Source organism: Setaria viridis, chromosome 5 (genome assembly GCF_005286985.2).
Source record: "Setaria viridis chromosome 5, Setaria_viridis_v4.0, whole genome shotgun sequence".
Classification (NCBI taxonomy): Eukaryota; Viridiplantae; Streptophyta; class Magnoliopsida; order Poales; family Poaceae; genus Setaria; species Setaria viridis.
In genome coordinates this window covers 13,499,619-13,516,345 of record NC_048267.2, presented here as the reverse complement: position 1 = coordinate 13,516,345, position 16,727 = coordinate 13,499,619, and the positions used below count along the sequence as shown (strand labels likewise).

The 16,727-nt window shown below is 44.8% G+C and overlaps 2 protein-coding genes across 2 annotated transcripts; both read right to left on the bottom strand.

Annotated features, from left to right (window-relative positions):
- Nucleotides 1-4,849: 4,849 nt before the first annotated feature.
- LOC117854752 (peroxidase 5) lies at nucleotides 4,850-8,175 on the bottom strand. Its single transcript, XM_034736988.2, has 2 exons — nucleotides 7,736-8,175; nucleotides 4,850-5,955 (listed from the first exon to the last, which is right to left on the bottom strand). Exons 1-2 carry the CDS (start codon nucleotides 7,952-7,954, stop codon nucleotides 5,092-5,094), a joined length of 1,083 nt encoding a protein of 360 aa, XP_034592879.1. The 5' UTR covers nucleotides 7,955-8,175; the 3' UTR covers nucleotides 4,850-5,091.
- A 3,161-nt stretch (nucleotides 8,176-11,336) lies between these two features.
- LOC117858930 (peroxidase 1) lies at nucleotides 11,337-14,702 on the bottom strand. The gene is made up of 2 exons (XM_034742089.2): nucleotides 14,331-14,702; nucleotides 11,337-12,452 (listed from the first exon to the last, which is right to left on the bottom strand). Exons 1-2 carry the CDS (start codon nucleotides 14,550-14,552, stop codon nucleotides 11,589-11,591), a joined length of 1,086 nt encoding a protein of 361 aa, XP_034597980.1. The 5' UTR covers nucleotides 14,553-14,702; the 3' UTR covers nucleotides 11,337-11,588.
- Nucleotides 14,703-16,727: the final 2,025 nt, after the last annotated feature.

Genomic DNA, 16,727 nt, shown 5'->3' with positions numbered 1-16,727 from the left:
TATATGGGCAGTCGGGGCTGCGACCTACCAGTGCCCAGCGCACGTTCTCGCTTTTCTACACAGTTCCGACTGCTTTGCGGCTTCTCCGTCTCTCTTAACGGTTGCTAAAGTACTCGGGTAGCACATGCCTTAATCCGTGAATCCTGGCCCTCATGTGTCGCTTCCTGCTAAGCATGCTCGAGCCCGCTCTCGGCAACACCATGGTAGGGATAGGTGCTTAAACGTACCGGGCTAACTACTCAGGGAAATTACATGGCCTACAAGAACAGGATGTGCAAGAATTTACTTCTACGCCAAATAAAACTCCAAGTTATTCAATTATTAAATGCTCTACATTATGCTACATAATCTTCGTATTGTCCTTTTTACAACTCCGAAACTACTCGGCGTGCCTCCTGTTGCTCGGCCCACCTCTCTGGCTCGGGGCGGGACTCGGTGTGCTTCCATGGCTCAGCCGGCTCCCAGGCTCAGGGGCTGGGCGCCACAGATGACTCGGCATGTCACCCGTTGCCCAGCCAACCTCTTTTGCTTGAGGCAGGTGGCAACTCGACGTGCTTCCGTGGCTCGGCCGACTCCCAGGCTCGGGGGCTGGGTGCCACAGATGACTGGACATGCCTCCCATTGCCCAGCCGACCTCTCTAGCTTGGGGTGGGTGGCGACTCAGCATAGTTCTGTGGCTCGACCGGCTCCCAGGCATGGGGGCTGGGCGCCAACAATGACTCAGCATGCCTCCTGCTGTTCAGCCAACCTAGACTGGGCGGGAGGCGACTTGGCGTGCTTATGTAGCTCGGTTGGCTCCTAGGTCGGGGGCTGGGTGCCACAGATGACTCGGCGTGCCTCCCGCTACTCAGCTGACCTACGCTAGGTGGCTAGCGACTCGACGTGCTTCCATGGCTCGGCTGGCTCCCAGGCTCGGGGGCTGGGCGCCACAGATGACTCGGCGTGCCTCCTGTTGCCATGCCAACCTCTCTAGCTCGGGGCGGAAGGCAACTCGGCATGCTTCCGTGGCTCGGCCGGCTCCCAAGCTCGGGGCTGGGTGCCACAAATGATTTGGCGTGCCTCCCACTGCTTGGCCGACCTCTCAGGCTCGAGGTGGGAGGCAGCTCGACATGCCTCCGTGGCTCTGCCAGTCCTTGCGCTCGGGGACTGGGTGCCTACTTCAGGTCGGCATGCCTCCGTGGCTCCACCAGTCCTCGCGCTCGGGGGCTGGGTGCCTACTTTAGGTCAACATGCCTCTGTGACTCTGCTAGTCCTTGCGCTTGGGGGCTGGGCGCCTATTTCAGATCAGTGTGCCTCTGTGGCTCCACCAGCCCTCATGCTCGGGGGCTGGGTGCTATATTTGGATCCCTTTTATGACAGAAACAATACAACTGATCATTGACCATTGGATCGATTACTTTAATCGCTTCAATGCTCGGGGGCTACTCCATATCGAGTGTGTCTTGCGATGCCCTCCATGTGCTTCCCTTTGATCTACAGGATGTTAGACATCCTGGAACTCGGCAGTCACGTAGCCATGCACATTTGGTCATACACCTATGGAAGCTTCAATTTTTCTTCCTTTTCTGTGCACTGCGCAACCTCTCCATCACTTTGACGACACCGCACCTTCAGCCAAGTACATTACAAGCTTCATTGCGCATCCGTCAGGTTCCTGTTTGACTCCACATTGCTCGGGGGCTTGAGGGATAAGGGTACCCACGGGTTCCCACTGACCATGATATTGGTCGACCCTGACAGGTGGGCCCACCCGACCATGCCGTGCGGGCTAAGGCATGAAGATACATGGAGCACAAGTCCGGAGGCCGGGCAAACGGATTCTTCCAGGATATCACGGGATACTTGTTGTAAACTGACTCAGATTGCTTTCCATGTAACAACCGACTAGGATTAGATCCTATCTTAGTCTATATAAGGCAGCCAGGGATGCCTCCCAAGGGCACGTCAACTCATTCCACCTCAAATCAACTCTTCGCACCTGCGATCAGCAATACAAACCACCAGAATACAAGACATAGTGTATTACTCTCTGGAGGTCCAAACCTGTCTTAACCTTGCATCCCTGTGTTACCATTCGAGTTCTTGGTCTTACGATCTCCCCCGCCTACAAATCTACAACCTGGGTAACCCCCTGATGAATCCGACACTAGGATTTTGGGAGAAGGATATATTCCTAAGAGAGAAATCTAAAGCAATCAAATGCAACATATATGCTCAGATTTCATGCAAGTTTTATTTGTAACAAGGTTTGAATGTTTGGGAGAGAGGAAGTATGTTTAATTTAAAGAAAAAATTTAAAAAGTCTGTATTTTTTAATACTCTAAAAAGTGGGATGTTACACCAAGTATCCACTTCACCTATGTTCGCACAGAACCATTGCTTCACCCTCCCGACTAGAGAGAATAGGAACAATTGGAGTTGGATGGCATCTTGAGTGACTCCCCTTATGGTGAAGGTGCTGCAGAGTTTCATGGACAATTGTAGATGAGCGCTTGCATCCTTGTTGGCTTTCTCACAGAATGGGCTAGCCTGCACCATGGTGATGAGACCCGTTTTGATCTTGAAGTTCGCGTCCCAATGCTAACAACGGGCTCGGTAGGCATGTTGGCAGCAGAGGGAGCGGATAACTCACAAAGAGTCTTCTATGCTTGGGCCATTGCGTTGGACGTTGATGGTGCAGAAAGAGCTGGTTCGGTTTCCGAAAGGATGCCTTGAGGAGGAATGGCACAAGATCGTATCCTTCTCACAAATGACTCCAGATTCTCAATAAAGTTTATTGACAAGTCGAAACCAGTCATACACTACCCTGTTTTCTTGCCGAAACTAGTCATACACTACCATGTTTTCACAAGAAGAGAAAACAAAGCCAAGGTTAGCCGGTTTGGGCAATGGCTACCCATTACAATATATGCACGAACAGTAGTAAACTTTTCAACCAATGCCATCCCTAGCAACGACGCTAGAAATGCTTGTCGGTATTTCTTTCGATCACGAATAAATCTGCAAGCGTACTATTGTAGCATTTCACCCATGAGTATTTAGGGCTATAGTTATTTATTTTATCCCAGAAGAAGGCAGCGTCAAAAGAGTTACTCTGTTCAGGAATGTATCATGATTGAGCAAGCAAGGTACAAATAGGGGTAAGTGATAATATAGAGTTAGTGCGACACACAAGAGAATCAAACTCTGATAAATAAGACTAGGGAGAAAGATAAGAAAAAACTCTAGGTTCATATGTACTTTCTATATACTGCGCAACTAATACACATGCACATAAAAGATACACATCTAGGATTTAGTTCTATGCTCCCAAGCAGTACCGAGAGATCATTCCCTGCTGGTCTGCCAGCGTTATGGTAATTTATGAACTCTTACGTTATACCAGAATGTGGAGGATCATGAAGGATGGATAGGGCTATCACCACATGCCACCTACCTCTGCATTTAGTGGGCCACACCCATATCCAAAGATATTTATTTAACCATATTCATTTAACCCAAGCACCATACTTACATTAATTAAAGAATACTATAACCAGCCTCCCATGGACTCCCACCCAATGGATGGACTAGCTAAAGCTGGAGCAACCATAAAGATCGTTGGAACCGATTTCGTGGCATAGATGGACTAGTATAAACATGCTTTTTGTAAATGACATGAATATAGACTATAGCAAGGACTTACAACTATAAACATAGCATAAGAGCCAAGCATAACACTATATATGCAAGAATATCATCTTACTATTACTAACTAGAGGCTCCTTTTGAAGCCTTCACATGAAGCCTCCTAAGAATCCTAGGTGGACACTCTAGAAAAAGAGAGAAATTCTTGGAGCATCAATTTGGTAATTTTTATATGTGGGTAATTTTTTTAGAAAATATAATAAACCTTAAACCAATTACCCACCTCCGTATTATAAAAAATAAATTTATAGTAACCAATAATTATCTGCATCTTTATCGTACAGTAACCAATAATTATCCGTTATTAAAAAATAACCAAAAGTACGCACCAAAATTTTAATCTAATTGTCGGCATGTTTATTGTATAGAAATATTGAAATGTAAACAAATATATGATTCTAAATTACCTATTTCTATCTTTGTTAATATAGAAATATTAAGTTAAGGTATATATGCATGATGTATGTTACCGTGTAGACCATTTATACATGTATGTGAGATAGCGCTAAAAAGTACTGATTTTTAATGTTAAACGCAATGTATGGAGGTGCATTGTAAGGTAAAAAATTATGAATAAGGATGAAAAAGTGTATAAAGTAATTACCAATTAATTTCAACCAAAATTAGAGTATTGTAAGAATATTTAATAAATAAACGAGTTGCAGATAAATAATTTTAATTATTAGCTAGGGAATTTTATTTTTAATTAACTATAATTTTTAAAATTATTAGCCCGTGCGGAAGTATAGATTGATGAACTAGTAAAGTCCAATAAGGAAGAAAATATACAAAAGTCAGGGTCATTTGTAACTTATGTCCGAAACCCAAAATGTTGCTCATTGTGACTCCAAGGGGTATATATATGATTAAAATTGACCGATTGGTGATTGCGTATGTCAAGCCATCTCTTAAACATTATATATATTTTTTAACTTCTGTATACACGATTCATACAACCCAGTTGCATAAGATAAGCCATTTCGAATATAAGCATAGTAAAACAAATTGTAGGATACTTGTGCAGTAGTAAGAGGGAATGAATACTTTTGCCCCCCACTCCCTTTCATTCTTTCAGTTTTCGAGATAATATAGCAACACTAGTGTATGATGGTCCATTGTCGATGCTCTGCTTTGACAGAGTAATGCACAACACATGCTCCCGTTGAAGGACATTTCATTTACTATTTTATTTTCTTGCATTGTTACAAACAGATCCAAACATCATCCAAAACAGAAAAAAGAACAAACAAACCTCATTTCCCCCATGTTTCCATAAGTTCAGTTTATTTCATTCCTGTCAAGCGCAACAACCTGACGTAGAACCATGCTAAAAAAAAAAACCTGACGTAGAACTTATCACACCACCGAAGAGCATGAGCATCACATTTTCACATCACACAATATCTAGTTCGTTGCAATGTCAGTGAATTCTTCGGCAGAGTCGTCGCCACCGGAGCCCATCTGAAGCTCGATCCCGGCCGAGCTGCTGCCGCTGTTGATGACCCTGCAGTTGAGCCTGATCTCCCCCTGCGTCCCCGTGAGCACCTCGATGTTGCCCATCTTCACCATGGCCTTGGCGAACTTGCTCCTCCACCTGTTCTCGCTCTTGACGAACTCGTCGACGGACTTCTTGAGCGTGGCGTTGGTGAGCAGCGCCTGGTCCGACGTGAAGAGCCCCAGGTTGTTGGCGAGCCCCAGGTAGTACTTGTTGTCGAGCACCGCCGGCGTCATGAGGTCCATCTCCGTGGTCGTGTTGGGGAAGAACTGGCTGCTGTTGGAGGGGCAGATGCCCCTGAGCAGGAACGCGTAGGCGGAGCTGATGGTGGGGTCCACGTCGCTGGCGTTGCTGAAGCCATAGAGGCGGTTGGTGAAGGAGGAGCAGTGGGAACGGCCGACGGTGTGCGCGCCGGAGAGCACCACCATGTCCTCGGCGGTGAGGTTCTTGCCGGTGAAGTTGCCGACGAGCTCGGTGGCGTTGGAGAGCGGGGAAGGGAGGTTGTTGCTGGCGTCCGTGTCCCTGGAGATCCGCCCATCGCGCCGCCCCGCGGGTACCTTGTAGGTGAGGTTGTTCCCCGACAGAGCGACGGCGTCGCGCGCCGCGAAGGCGAGGATGTCGGCGCAGGAGACGACCTTGGGGCACCGCGCCTCGATGGCCTTCTTGGCGGCGTCGATGACCTCGAAGCCACGCAGGCTGGGGTTGTTCGGGGGCGCGTCCTTCTCCGCCGTGTTGTTCGACGTCGTGTCGATCAGCACGGAGCCGTCGCAGCCCTGCGTAACGCGTCCGCCATGAAATTTTTACTATTTGACATGATCTTAGTTACTTGCATCATAAGTTCATGATAACACAAACAAAACTGACGCTCATCTCTCTGAATTGCATTAGGTTCATGCTGCAGGTACTTAGCTTTTTTTTCCCCCTGCAAGTCCAGCTAAAGATTACTGGTCGTCCTTTCTAGGAATTGTTTGTGCACATGTGTCATCTTATTAGGTTGCTTGAAGGTAAGCTAGATGTGGATTAGACATGAACATAAAATTTTCCAACTACATATATACCCTCTATTCCAAAATATAGGCTATTTTAATTAGTTTTGTTATAAGTTAAACATTTTTCCTAAGTTTGATCAGGTTTATAGGAAAATGTATTAACGTCTACAATACCAAATAAACTATACTAACTAGACTTACTTCATAGTGTTTTAAACACAACTGATGATGTTATAGATATTAGTCTATTTTTATATAAACTTGATCAAAGATACTTAAGTCTTAGGGCACGGAACTAAAAAAGATTTACATTTGGAAATGGAGCGGAGCAGGTTTTTAGCAAGGGACTACTAAATCTCCACAGTATTAGCAGCAAGCAACTGCTAGGCGTTGTTTCAAGAGAAATGCATTTGCAGTGGTCGCCACAAGGTCATGGTCAAGGTCATCTATCTCTGTCTTTGTAGTTGCCATACAAGTACACACGTCTGCCTGGGCCCAGCAACAAGTACAGCCATCGAGATACATGTGTGCCGCAACATCTATGAGTTGGGCAGTCGGCAAGCACTAGTCAACACGGTACCTAAACAAAAATAAATGCGATTTTGGTTCCTAACCGTATCCATTCATTTTTATTATTGTCTTTCGTATTAATTATATTTTTTAGCAAAAAGCTGATGTTACAGTTCTTACTGATGTCTGAAACATGTTATTCAGCCATTTACCAAATGAAAACTATTCTGAGTATAAAGGAAAGTATGCAAATAGAGCTCATGATAACGGAGGCATGCATGGAGTACTTAACCAGCAGCTCAATAACTGTTGCAATTAACTAGTCCATGTGTGCTTCTTTCTCGAAAGGGATAAAGTTTCATATATGTCGTCTATATTCTTCAAACACTGGCACTCCCTTTTATTTGCAAGAGACTGCTGCAAAAATGATAGATTGCCGATCTGTCTTGTTCCTTGCTTTGCGAAATTTGTTATTCTGGCAGGACCTCTTTCTACTATGCTTTGCTTAAAGATACACAACATGCATACTACAAAGGAATCATATGGACCGTCATCGCTCATCAGTAACAGTAACTAAGTCACAAGTGCAGCTACGCAAACAGTGGATGTGGATCAGACTTGCATTTTCCGGCCGGCTACACATTTTGTGAATGGATATGTGCAGTGCTACTGCTAGCCACTATGCTATGCATAGTCATGGTCATCTTTTTCGTCGCCATACCCATACCTCACACACACGTCTGGGACCAGAAACAACTAAAGCACCCGAGATGCATGTGTGTAAAAGTAACCGATGTCCACAAGAAAGACTCGGCCAGTCGGAACGCACTAGTCAACGGTACCTAAGCAAATTGTAAATGAGATGTGGGTAGCTAACTCTATTTATCATCCACCTAATTCTTGCTAACTGTATTCATTAGTTCATTTAAAGTTAAAGTACAGATAATGTTTGCTGGGTGCTCGTCCAGTCGATCAGCACGATCATCTGTTTGTAAAAATAGTACAAGTGTACAACTTGTATTACAAAGCATTCATGTACGCAGAGAGCACATACCCTGACGAAGCAGTCATGAAAGTGCAGGCGGATGAGGCCGGCGGCGATGCCACTGTTGTTCTTGAAGGCGGCAGCCACCGCCTGCTGCACCAGCGACTCCGCCGACGGGCAGGACTTGTTGTAGAACCCGACCTTGAGGCCGGCGCCTATGGCGACGACCGGGAGGAGCGCAAGGATGGCAAGTGCAGAGGTGGTGAAGAAGAAGAAGAAGCCCTTCATGTCGACACTAAGCTGGGAGCTTGGTCCAGCTGCTGGTTCTTTGGCTGCCTAAGCCTTGAGCGTCTTTGGGGATTATATAGCCTACTGTAATACAGGATAGTTTATTGTTTCCCGGCCCATATGAGATGGATGGGTAGATATGTCAAAGAACAATGTGAAAGAGTGCACTGCACAAGTGGTGCCATTGGAATGCTTTTTCCTTCTCCCTGACACCATTCATGTTGTGCATGCCCAGGCCCCATGTGTGGGTGTGGTTGAAGTGAAGCTTCCCTTCCCTGTATTAGTGTGTGAGGTGTGTTCGATCACTGTTCTGTGACTTCATATTCAGGAACAATAAGGAATCTATGTGTTGGTCCCCAGGGAAGAAAATAATCGAGTGTGTACAAGTTGATAAGGCCGGGAATGAGGGAATCTCTTCTGTTTAAGCTTTGGAGGTGGTTAAACTACTATCTGTAGTAACTAATCTTTATCTCTTACTAGCTGATAGTGATAGAGGATGATATATTCTCAAGGCCTGGTAGGTGAAGGTCTGAAGGAACATGCAAAAGGAACCAGCTAGCTGTGGGCAACTGGTCCTATCTGGGAACCTAGCCTTGTTTAGGTTTGGTATTAGCAAGTTGCATTGCCGTCTTAAATCTTGCACGCTGAAGCATTTCATCGTGTCTGAAGTCTATGTTGGGATACATCCATCATCACCTTCCGGAATTAATGCCGACCATCGTTATTCTTGGCCGATTTAATTGAAACTAAACATTGTGAGTCGTTGCAGGTGGGGCGGCACTTCACCTTGACTTAATCTCTGTCTTTGTGCTAACGTGTCCTTAACCGTCCAATCGATCTTTGGCACTGAAGAATAGAGGTACGGTGAAGGTGAATTAGTTTCTCCATTGCTGCATGCTCAGGTAATCAGCTGAACGATTTGGACCTGGCTCGGGCATCCAAGTGAAAAATGGTCGCTCTTGTACCTTTGGACATGCTCTTCCTCCATGACTGCATGCTTCGTCAGGGTATGTGATGTGCCTCGTGTTCCAGATCGCGGTCAAGGCAAGCTTTAGCATGATTACACTCATCTAGAGTTACGTACATGGCGGCATCAACCACTTTGCTTTCTTTTTTCCCTCCCCCAAGACAACGTCCTTTTCCCTTTTCCTTTTAGAAATATTTTTCTTTCGAAATCTTAATTCTTAATGCTCGATTTGATTCGATCAGCATGGACTAAATTGGTCAGACATGCTCTTTTGCATCCCATCCTTTATCTTTGAACTTGTTTAACTTCTCTTTGTGAAAAGACTTGACATGCATTGGCTCATTGTTAGCATGTTGCAGCACACGCCAAAAGAGCTCAACCGAATGTTCTTTGCTTAAGCATCTATCCCATGTCGTAGCGAAGAAAAGCGCCTCTGGCTCCGAGCCGGGACGCATGGATTTCAAATTTACAATAAAACAGAACTTAGTGTCAATTGCTTCAATTTGGTCGTCTCAATTATTGTTTGTAAACTTGGCCGGTTCACCATGTTTTCAATCCTGGTACCCAAATTAGGCGGGTCCATTTAATTTGAAACACACGGGAACCTTTCCCCCAATATTGCTTGAACGCATATGTGTTGCTACTACAATTTCATGTATTGATATTGGAGAGGAATTTTGGAGTCACAAGAAAAGAAACTAGTCCTTATACTTTGTCAAAACATTTTGTGTTGTTTGATAATTTATCTATGCAAAAGCATGGCCAATTTACATATTAACAGTCATGGTAATTTTTAGAAACTGTCTGCCGATCGATGCAACACATTATAGTGGAACCACGCTGCTATATGAGGTGTTAAAATGACATTTTTGAAACGTCAGCCCGGCCCAATCTGCAAAATGCAGCCAGCCTGATTCGAACTCGGTGTACTATCTTTAACCAAAAAAAAATCGGTGTACTACTCTCCTCCATGCATGTAGCAAGCGTGGACCAGCAAACTTTAGGTTAGAGGCGATTTGGGAGCTGGCGACGTGTGAGAGAGAACATCTGATAATCAAGAAATATCCATGAAATCTCATGATGATGTTGGAGTTTCGCCCCGTAACCAAGAACTCCTCCGTGACTCCATGGTTGAAGAAGAAGAAGTCGCAAAAGGGGCAGGCGCTGCGCTGGGTAATAAACAGATTTATAATAATTCCTGCGAAGATGAACAACTCCATGAAAGTGTGCTTGATCCAGCTGAAGAAATCTCGTGCCCCGGCTGCGATTGGTCCCTGCTTCCCGAGGATCTGCTAACGCGCATATTCAGTGCTCTGGAGTTCCTAGATTTCATAAGCTCAGCAGCCGTCTGCAGGACCTGGAAAACTAGCTACTCGACGGTACCCTCCGTCGCAGCGGCGAGATCCACACCATTGATTTTAGAGGGCCTGCTCCCTTGGTCGATAGTATTAATTCCCAGCCTTTGAAGTCTCTCTAGACTGTACCAAATATAGCCCTTGTTTACTTCACCCCCAACTCCCAACTTTGGCACTATGCAAAAAGAAGATTCCCCATCACATTAAACTTGCGGTGCATGCATGGAGTACTAAATGTAGACGAAATTAAAAACTAATTGCACAGTTTTGTTGTACTTTGCGAGACGAATCTTTTGAGCTTAATTAGTCAATGTTTGGACAATAATTCACAAATACAAACGAAACGCTACAGTGTGCTACAGTGCTGTAACAGTAATTTGGCACATCCCAACTTTCACAACTAAACAAGGCCATATTGTTCGGGCTCCATGGGCTGACCTCCTTCAAGTCTGGCGATACTTTTTACATCAGTGACAACCAGGAGCCAAAGACACATCAATGCGTGTTTGATTGCATGCACCACATGATGAAGGTATGGATAATCCTGGATATATGGTGAGGTTCAACCAATTTGCTTGTACCATATGATTATGTACTCTTATTAGTAGAATAATGTATTAAGTGGGATGGCTTTATCCTGGATGGGAGGGTACAATTCGTCCAACCAGATAAAATAATCATTATTATTTTGAACCATTCCATATATGAACCAAATGATACAAGCAACCAAACACACCCCAAGTCATAGTGTACAAGTCAGACATTGCGAAACAGGATCTAATCGATATCAAGGATCTGCAGGGTCATGCGTTATTTATCGGTTTCGGCAGCTCGTTCTTTGTTTCGGTCAAGGATTTCCCGATGTGGCTCTCGAGGAAGAAACAACACAAGCAGGACGGTCTTCCAAGGTGAAGAGCATCATATCACACTGCTGCGTCAAGGCGCGATTCAGGCACGGAAGAGACACACATCGACCAAGTTTGTGCTGGTTGCTCTGTAATTCATTAGCACGGCCCTCCTTGTACAAATCTGATTCCCCGGCCTATAGGCTGATTTCGACTTCTCGCTTGGATCATGTAACTTTTATTCTTGCAACTTTATTATCATACATGTCTTTCGATCTTGGCGCACGCTCAAAGCCTAGCTCGCAAGAGCCGTACGTGTACACGTACACTACGCACACCCTAAACACAAAGCTTACGTCCACGTATAATAACCGCACATACACGTTCAAACATGCACGCCCGAAGCATACATACGTTCAGTAGGTGGCATCTCGATGATCAGGATAGTTCGTATAGATCTCCATCGATCAGCTGGTGGCGACGACGTCTTCGGCCGGAGCATCGTCTGAGGTGGTGCCGCCCGGGAACATGAGCATCTCGATTTCGGCGGAGGACGACGACGAGGCCGGGTTGACGACGCTGCAGTTGAGGCGGACCTCCCCCTGCGAGCCGGTCTTGACCTCGATGTTGCCCATCTTGATCATGGCGGCGAGGAACTTCTCCTTCCATAGCGTCTCGTTGGCGGCGAAGCTGTTGGCGAGGGGCGCCAGCGTGGCGTTGCGGATGAGCTGGTCGTCGGAGAAGTGCAGGCCCAGGTTCAGCGGCAGCAGCTTGTAGTAGTTGTTGTCCAGCACCGTCGGCGTGCTCAGGTCGATCTCCGTGGTGTTGGGGGTGAACTGGCCGGTGGTGGGCGGGCACAGCGCCTCCAGCAGCGCCTGGTACGCCGGGCTGATGGTGCCGCTCGCCAGCCGCTCCCGGTTCTTGAACAGGAAGGAGTCGCAGTGGGAGCGGCCGATGGTGTGGGAACCGGAGAGCACCACCATGTCCTCGGCGCTGAGGCCCTTGCGGCCGAACCCATCGGTGAGGTTATGCGCCGTGCTGTTCGGACCCGGGAGGTTATCTAGAGCGTCGTCCTGCCTGGAGATGTTGCCGTCGCGCCGACCCGCGGGCACCTGGTAGAAGGCGTTACTGCCGGTGAGGTTGACGCTGTCGCGGGCCGCGAAGGCGAGGATGTCGGCGCAGGACACCGTGCGCGGGCAGCTGCGCTCCACGGCGGCCTTCGCGGCGTCGATCACCTCGAAGCCGCGGAGGCTCGGGTTGTTCGGCGGCGCGTCACGCTCCGTGCTGCCGCCGCCGGGGTTCACCTTCAGGAGGACGGAGGCGTCGCAGCCCTGTATCAATCGGCAAAAAAAAATTTCATCTACTCCCTCCATTCCAAATTGTAGATATTTTAGCTTTTCTAGATAGACAGTTTTCTCTATACACCTAGAAATACATTTTTTACTGTACTCAAATGTGACATCAATGCATGCTCAATTATCTGTGGATAACACGTAATCTTCAACCCTGATATGGACTGACAGCAACAGAATTAACATTGATTTAATTGTTCAACTCATTCAATTGCAGGAATGTGAGAGCTAAGCAGGTGGCAATGGTCCAAACTCCAAACAGTAGGTAGGTGTTGAATAGCAGAAATCTTAGTAAATACTAGTACGTACCTTTCAGACGACATCAATAATTCAACATATTGCTAGTACTTTTCTAGGTGGTTATAAGAGTATATGTGCAGTACTATAGTCACCAACAATGACTTATTCGTCCATCAATTCAATTAACGATGATAGGTCTACATGTTGAAGTACAAGAATAATTCATGTTATGTATTCAACAAGGATAATTCCAAGAGTTCAGGGAGCATATACTGCCAGGATCCAAACTGAGCTTTCGTTGCTGTTGAACGACCTAATACTTAAGGGAAGAAACTTTGTGAACACTGACCAAGACTATTGGCACGTGTTAGGTGCAAGCAGGGTTTTGTTTGGTTGTAATGTTCGCATTTATTTTTATGATAGAGACAAACAACCTCTTTCTGTGGTTGTTCACACTTGACACCCTTAAACAAATATGTATATTGTTTATGCAGCTTTGACGTACAATATATAGGTGTGGCGCAATATGTTAAGGACAAGATAGGGAAAAAGATTATGCACCATGCATATATTCAGCTAATTATAAATACTACACAATCAATAGTCAAATTTAAACGAAATTGAGAAATGTTTTACACAACAGTACACATGTGCACATGGACTAGTGGGCGACGCGTGCTGGACAGTATTTTCCCCAAGACCATTCTCCACTTCACACTGATTTGAAGTTTCTTCGGTTTGACTTACACTAATCCAACCATTATTTTTACATGCAGATGCATGGCACGTATAGCATTCAGGAGTTACTAGCATTAGTCATAATCAGAATTTAATGCCCCTTCTTTTCCTGTTCTAGAAATTGCACTTCTCAGCTGTTTCATGTGTATGGATGGCTTTGGTGTTCATACTTAGTTACTTACTACCCCCTATCACTGTTTAATAAGATGCCATACCAAGCTATGCAATTGAACTTATTTCAAACTTTGATCACAGTAACATGGGAGTTGTGGCCCCTTCATTTTTAAATACATGCCGTTAGGACAAGCTAATGTATTAGTTCAAAACATAAATTAATTTTTTTAACCATTGTAAAATTTCTTTTAACATAATCATCGTACGTAGAAAGCTAGATTTGCTTTCTTGCACTTTTACAGTTTTAGTCCGTTCTTAAATAAATATTAGGTAGGGGCCTTTCCATCCCTACTTCAAATAAAAAGATACTTGAGGTAGAAAGTTTATATCATTACTTGCTGTTTCGTATTTGTACAGTATAATATTAAGAATAATAATATATAGCCAAAACTGTGTTATGATGTGTAACATGTCGACAGATGTCCTGCTAGACGACAAATAAACAAGACCGGTGCTAGAGACCAGAGGTAGCAAATCGAGGGCTTTGTCCTGCTATTTTCTAACTCATACTTGGGTGCTACTCTCTCTTTTTTTCTCTCTCATAATAAGGGAGTAAACTTTAAACAATATTTCCATATTTCATGAATAAACTCTTTCTCTGTAGAGATGAATAAGTGAAAAATCAAAGGGAGCCAACATGCTGTGCCGACACCAACGTTTTGCGTATGCATGTTTGCCGTAGTATATCTTTAGATCTTTACGTACCCTGACAAAGCAGTCGTGGAAGTGGAGGCGGATGAGCCCGGGGGCGATGCCGGAGTTGTTGGCGAAGGCGGCCGTGACGGCCTGCCGCACGAGCGCCTCGGCGTTGGGGCAGGAGGTGTTGTAGAACCCCACCTGCAGCTGCGCCAGGCTCGCCGCCGGCAGCAGCAGGCACACCGCGGCGACGAGCGCCACCGGCCCGGCCAGGCTTCCGCCCATCCTCATCCTTCTAAACTCCGGCCTTGCCAGAATGGCCCTGTCAGCTGAGACTGCTGTTTGCTCAACCACACAATTGATTATGAGCAGGCACTTGCTTATTAACTCGACGGTTGCTCTAGCATTTATAGAGAGGCACCCGGGGGTCCGGGGCCAGCCCGGTTTTTTAGCGAGGGTGCTAACTAAGCTAAGCTAGTAGTAGCAGCCGGTGTCCTCACTAATTTTTTTTTATAATAGAGCCTACCTAGTTTTGGCTCTATCCAAATTGAAATGTCGCCGTTAAATATGTGGTTCATAGTATGAAATGATGAGTGCGTCTACATGGGAGAAAATTCAAATTTGTCCTCCCGTCAAAGAGTGGTTAAGGTTTGGACAAAGTTCCAACGATTTTTTTTAAACTTCGACTGATAATATTTTGACGCGGACTATCTGTATTCTGAAGGCACGATATTCCTCCATTTCAAAATAGAGGTCGTTTTGACCTTTCTAGATATATAGTTTTGCTATATATCTATGCATAACCCTATATTTAGATTCATAGCAAAATCTATGTATCTAAAAAATCAAAACATCAAAACGATCTATATTTTGGAACGGAGGGAGTAATTGTCTTTTTTTTCAAACGTACTTTTTGCACGGAAAACAATGGTCAAAACTAAGCTTAAAATGTGTGATGTTGTCCAAATCATCAGCTGTTTATGATTAAAAGTTGTATGAATAATCATGATAACTGATCAAAAGGTTTGAGGTTGACTATTAAAATTTTGGCCACGCCTTACTAACTACAAAAGAGATCGGAGTTGTAGTACCTCTGTTCTACTGAAAGTCAGTATGGTTTCATGAACAAATCTAATTTTCTAATCCTCTTGTATATGTTACCTAGAAAACTTATGATCGAAAGTATTAACATGATTTCACATAGTGATAAATCCGTGGGGTGCATGATCCTACGAGGCTACTACTACCACCACCTCACATTTATAGGGTGTTTGGATTCCCCGGACTAAACTTCGATCCCTGTCACCTCGGATATTTGCATACTAATTAGAAGTATTAAATATAGTCTAATGATAAAACTAATTGCATAAATGAGGGCTAATTCTCGAGACAATCTATTAAGCCTAATTAATCCATAATTAGCACATGTTTACTGTAGCATCACATGGGCTAATCATGGACTAATTAGGCTTAATAGATTCATCTCGTGAATTAGCCCTCGTTTATGCAATTAGTTTTATAATTAGTTCATATTTAATTCTTTTAATTGGTATTAAATATCCGACGTGATCCGAAAATGTCTCCAAGCTTGATCTTAGTACCGAGGAGATAGAATATGATAGGATAGATGACGCGGACTGACTGTTCAAAGGCACCTTTTCAGGTTCCCACCGAGGTTGCTTGGAAAGTCAAGCCAAAGGTGCAGGCGCAGTAGGCCCCTGGTGACTGACTCAACTCCAATTTCCAATAGGAAGAGGTGTCCATCCAGATAACTTGTTAGGTTGCACAACGCGGCCGGTGATTGATGCGGGTATAACTTGTTAGGTTGCACAACGTGGCCGGTGATTGATGCGGGTTTCGTTGATCCGTATCACTGATTCACTCCTCTTTCAGAGATGACCAGGTACAGACAGCTCGCCGGTGTGGCAGACTTGTGTGGGGGTAGCCTTATTGATGAGGACATGGATAGCACGTGATGCTTCCGACGTAGTTGAAATTAAGGCCATTAGACGAAGTTGTTTGTCCATCTAAGATATCATCAGGAATGTTCACGTGGCGGACCTAGGATTCTAACTTGGGTATGCCATGCAAACACTCCAATAGTATACTCCAATAATCAATTCAGTAAATAGCTAGAGAATACATTATGATAATACATTTTAAAGATATTATATATCCCAAATTCAAAATTTAAATTGGAAACTAGCATAAGTACAATATAAATAGTTTAGACATGTCTTAATTCAATGTTATAAATTCTTAATATTTTTTCTTTGATCTGCTAGAGCTAGAAATTTAGGTATGCCATGGCATACATGGCCCACCCACTAGGTACGCCACTGAAGATGGTGCAGTTGTGAACGACTGCGCAATGCAACGATCTTATTGTTAGAATCTGATACCCCCTTGTTACGCGCAGCAACCTCCGGATCTAGAAAGGATATTGCGAGTACGACACGAGCTTGC

What these genes read in the sequence shown, in the direction of transcription:
- LOC117854752 (XM_034736988.2), bottom strand. Translation starts at nt 7,954, where the DNA reads ATGAAGGGCTTCTTCTTCTTCTTCACCACCTCTGCACTTGCCATCCTT. An exon ending in TTCATGACTGCTTCGTCAGG is followed by an intron (nt 5,956 to 7,735) that starts GTATGTGCTCTC and finishes CGCGTTACGCAG; the next exon opens with GGCTGCGACGGCTCCGTGCT.
- LOC117858930 (XM_034742089.2), bottom strand. Translation starts at nt 14,552, where the DNA reads ATGAGGATGGGCGGAAGCCTGGCCGGGCCGGTGGCGCTCGTCGCCGCG. An exon ending in TCCACGACTGCTTTGTCAGG is followed by an intron (nt 12,453 to 14,330) that starts GTACGTAAAGAT and finishes CGATTGATACAG; the next exon opens with GGCTGCGACGCCTCCGTCCT.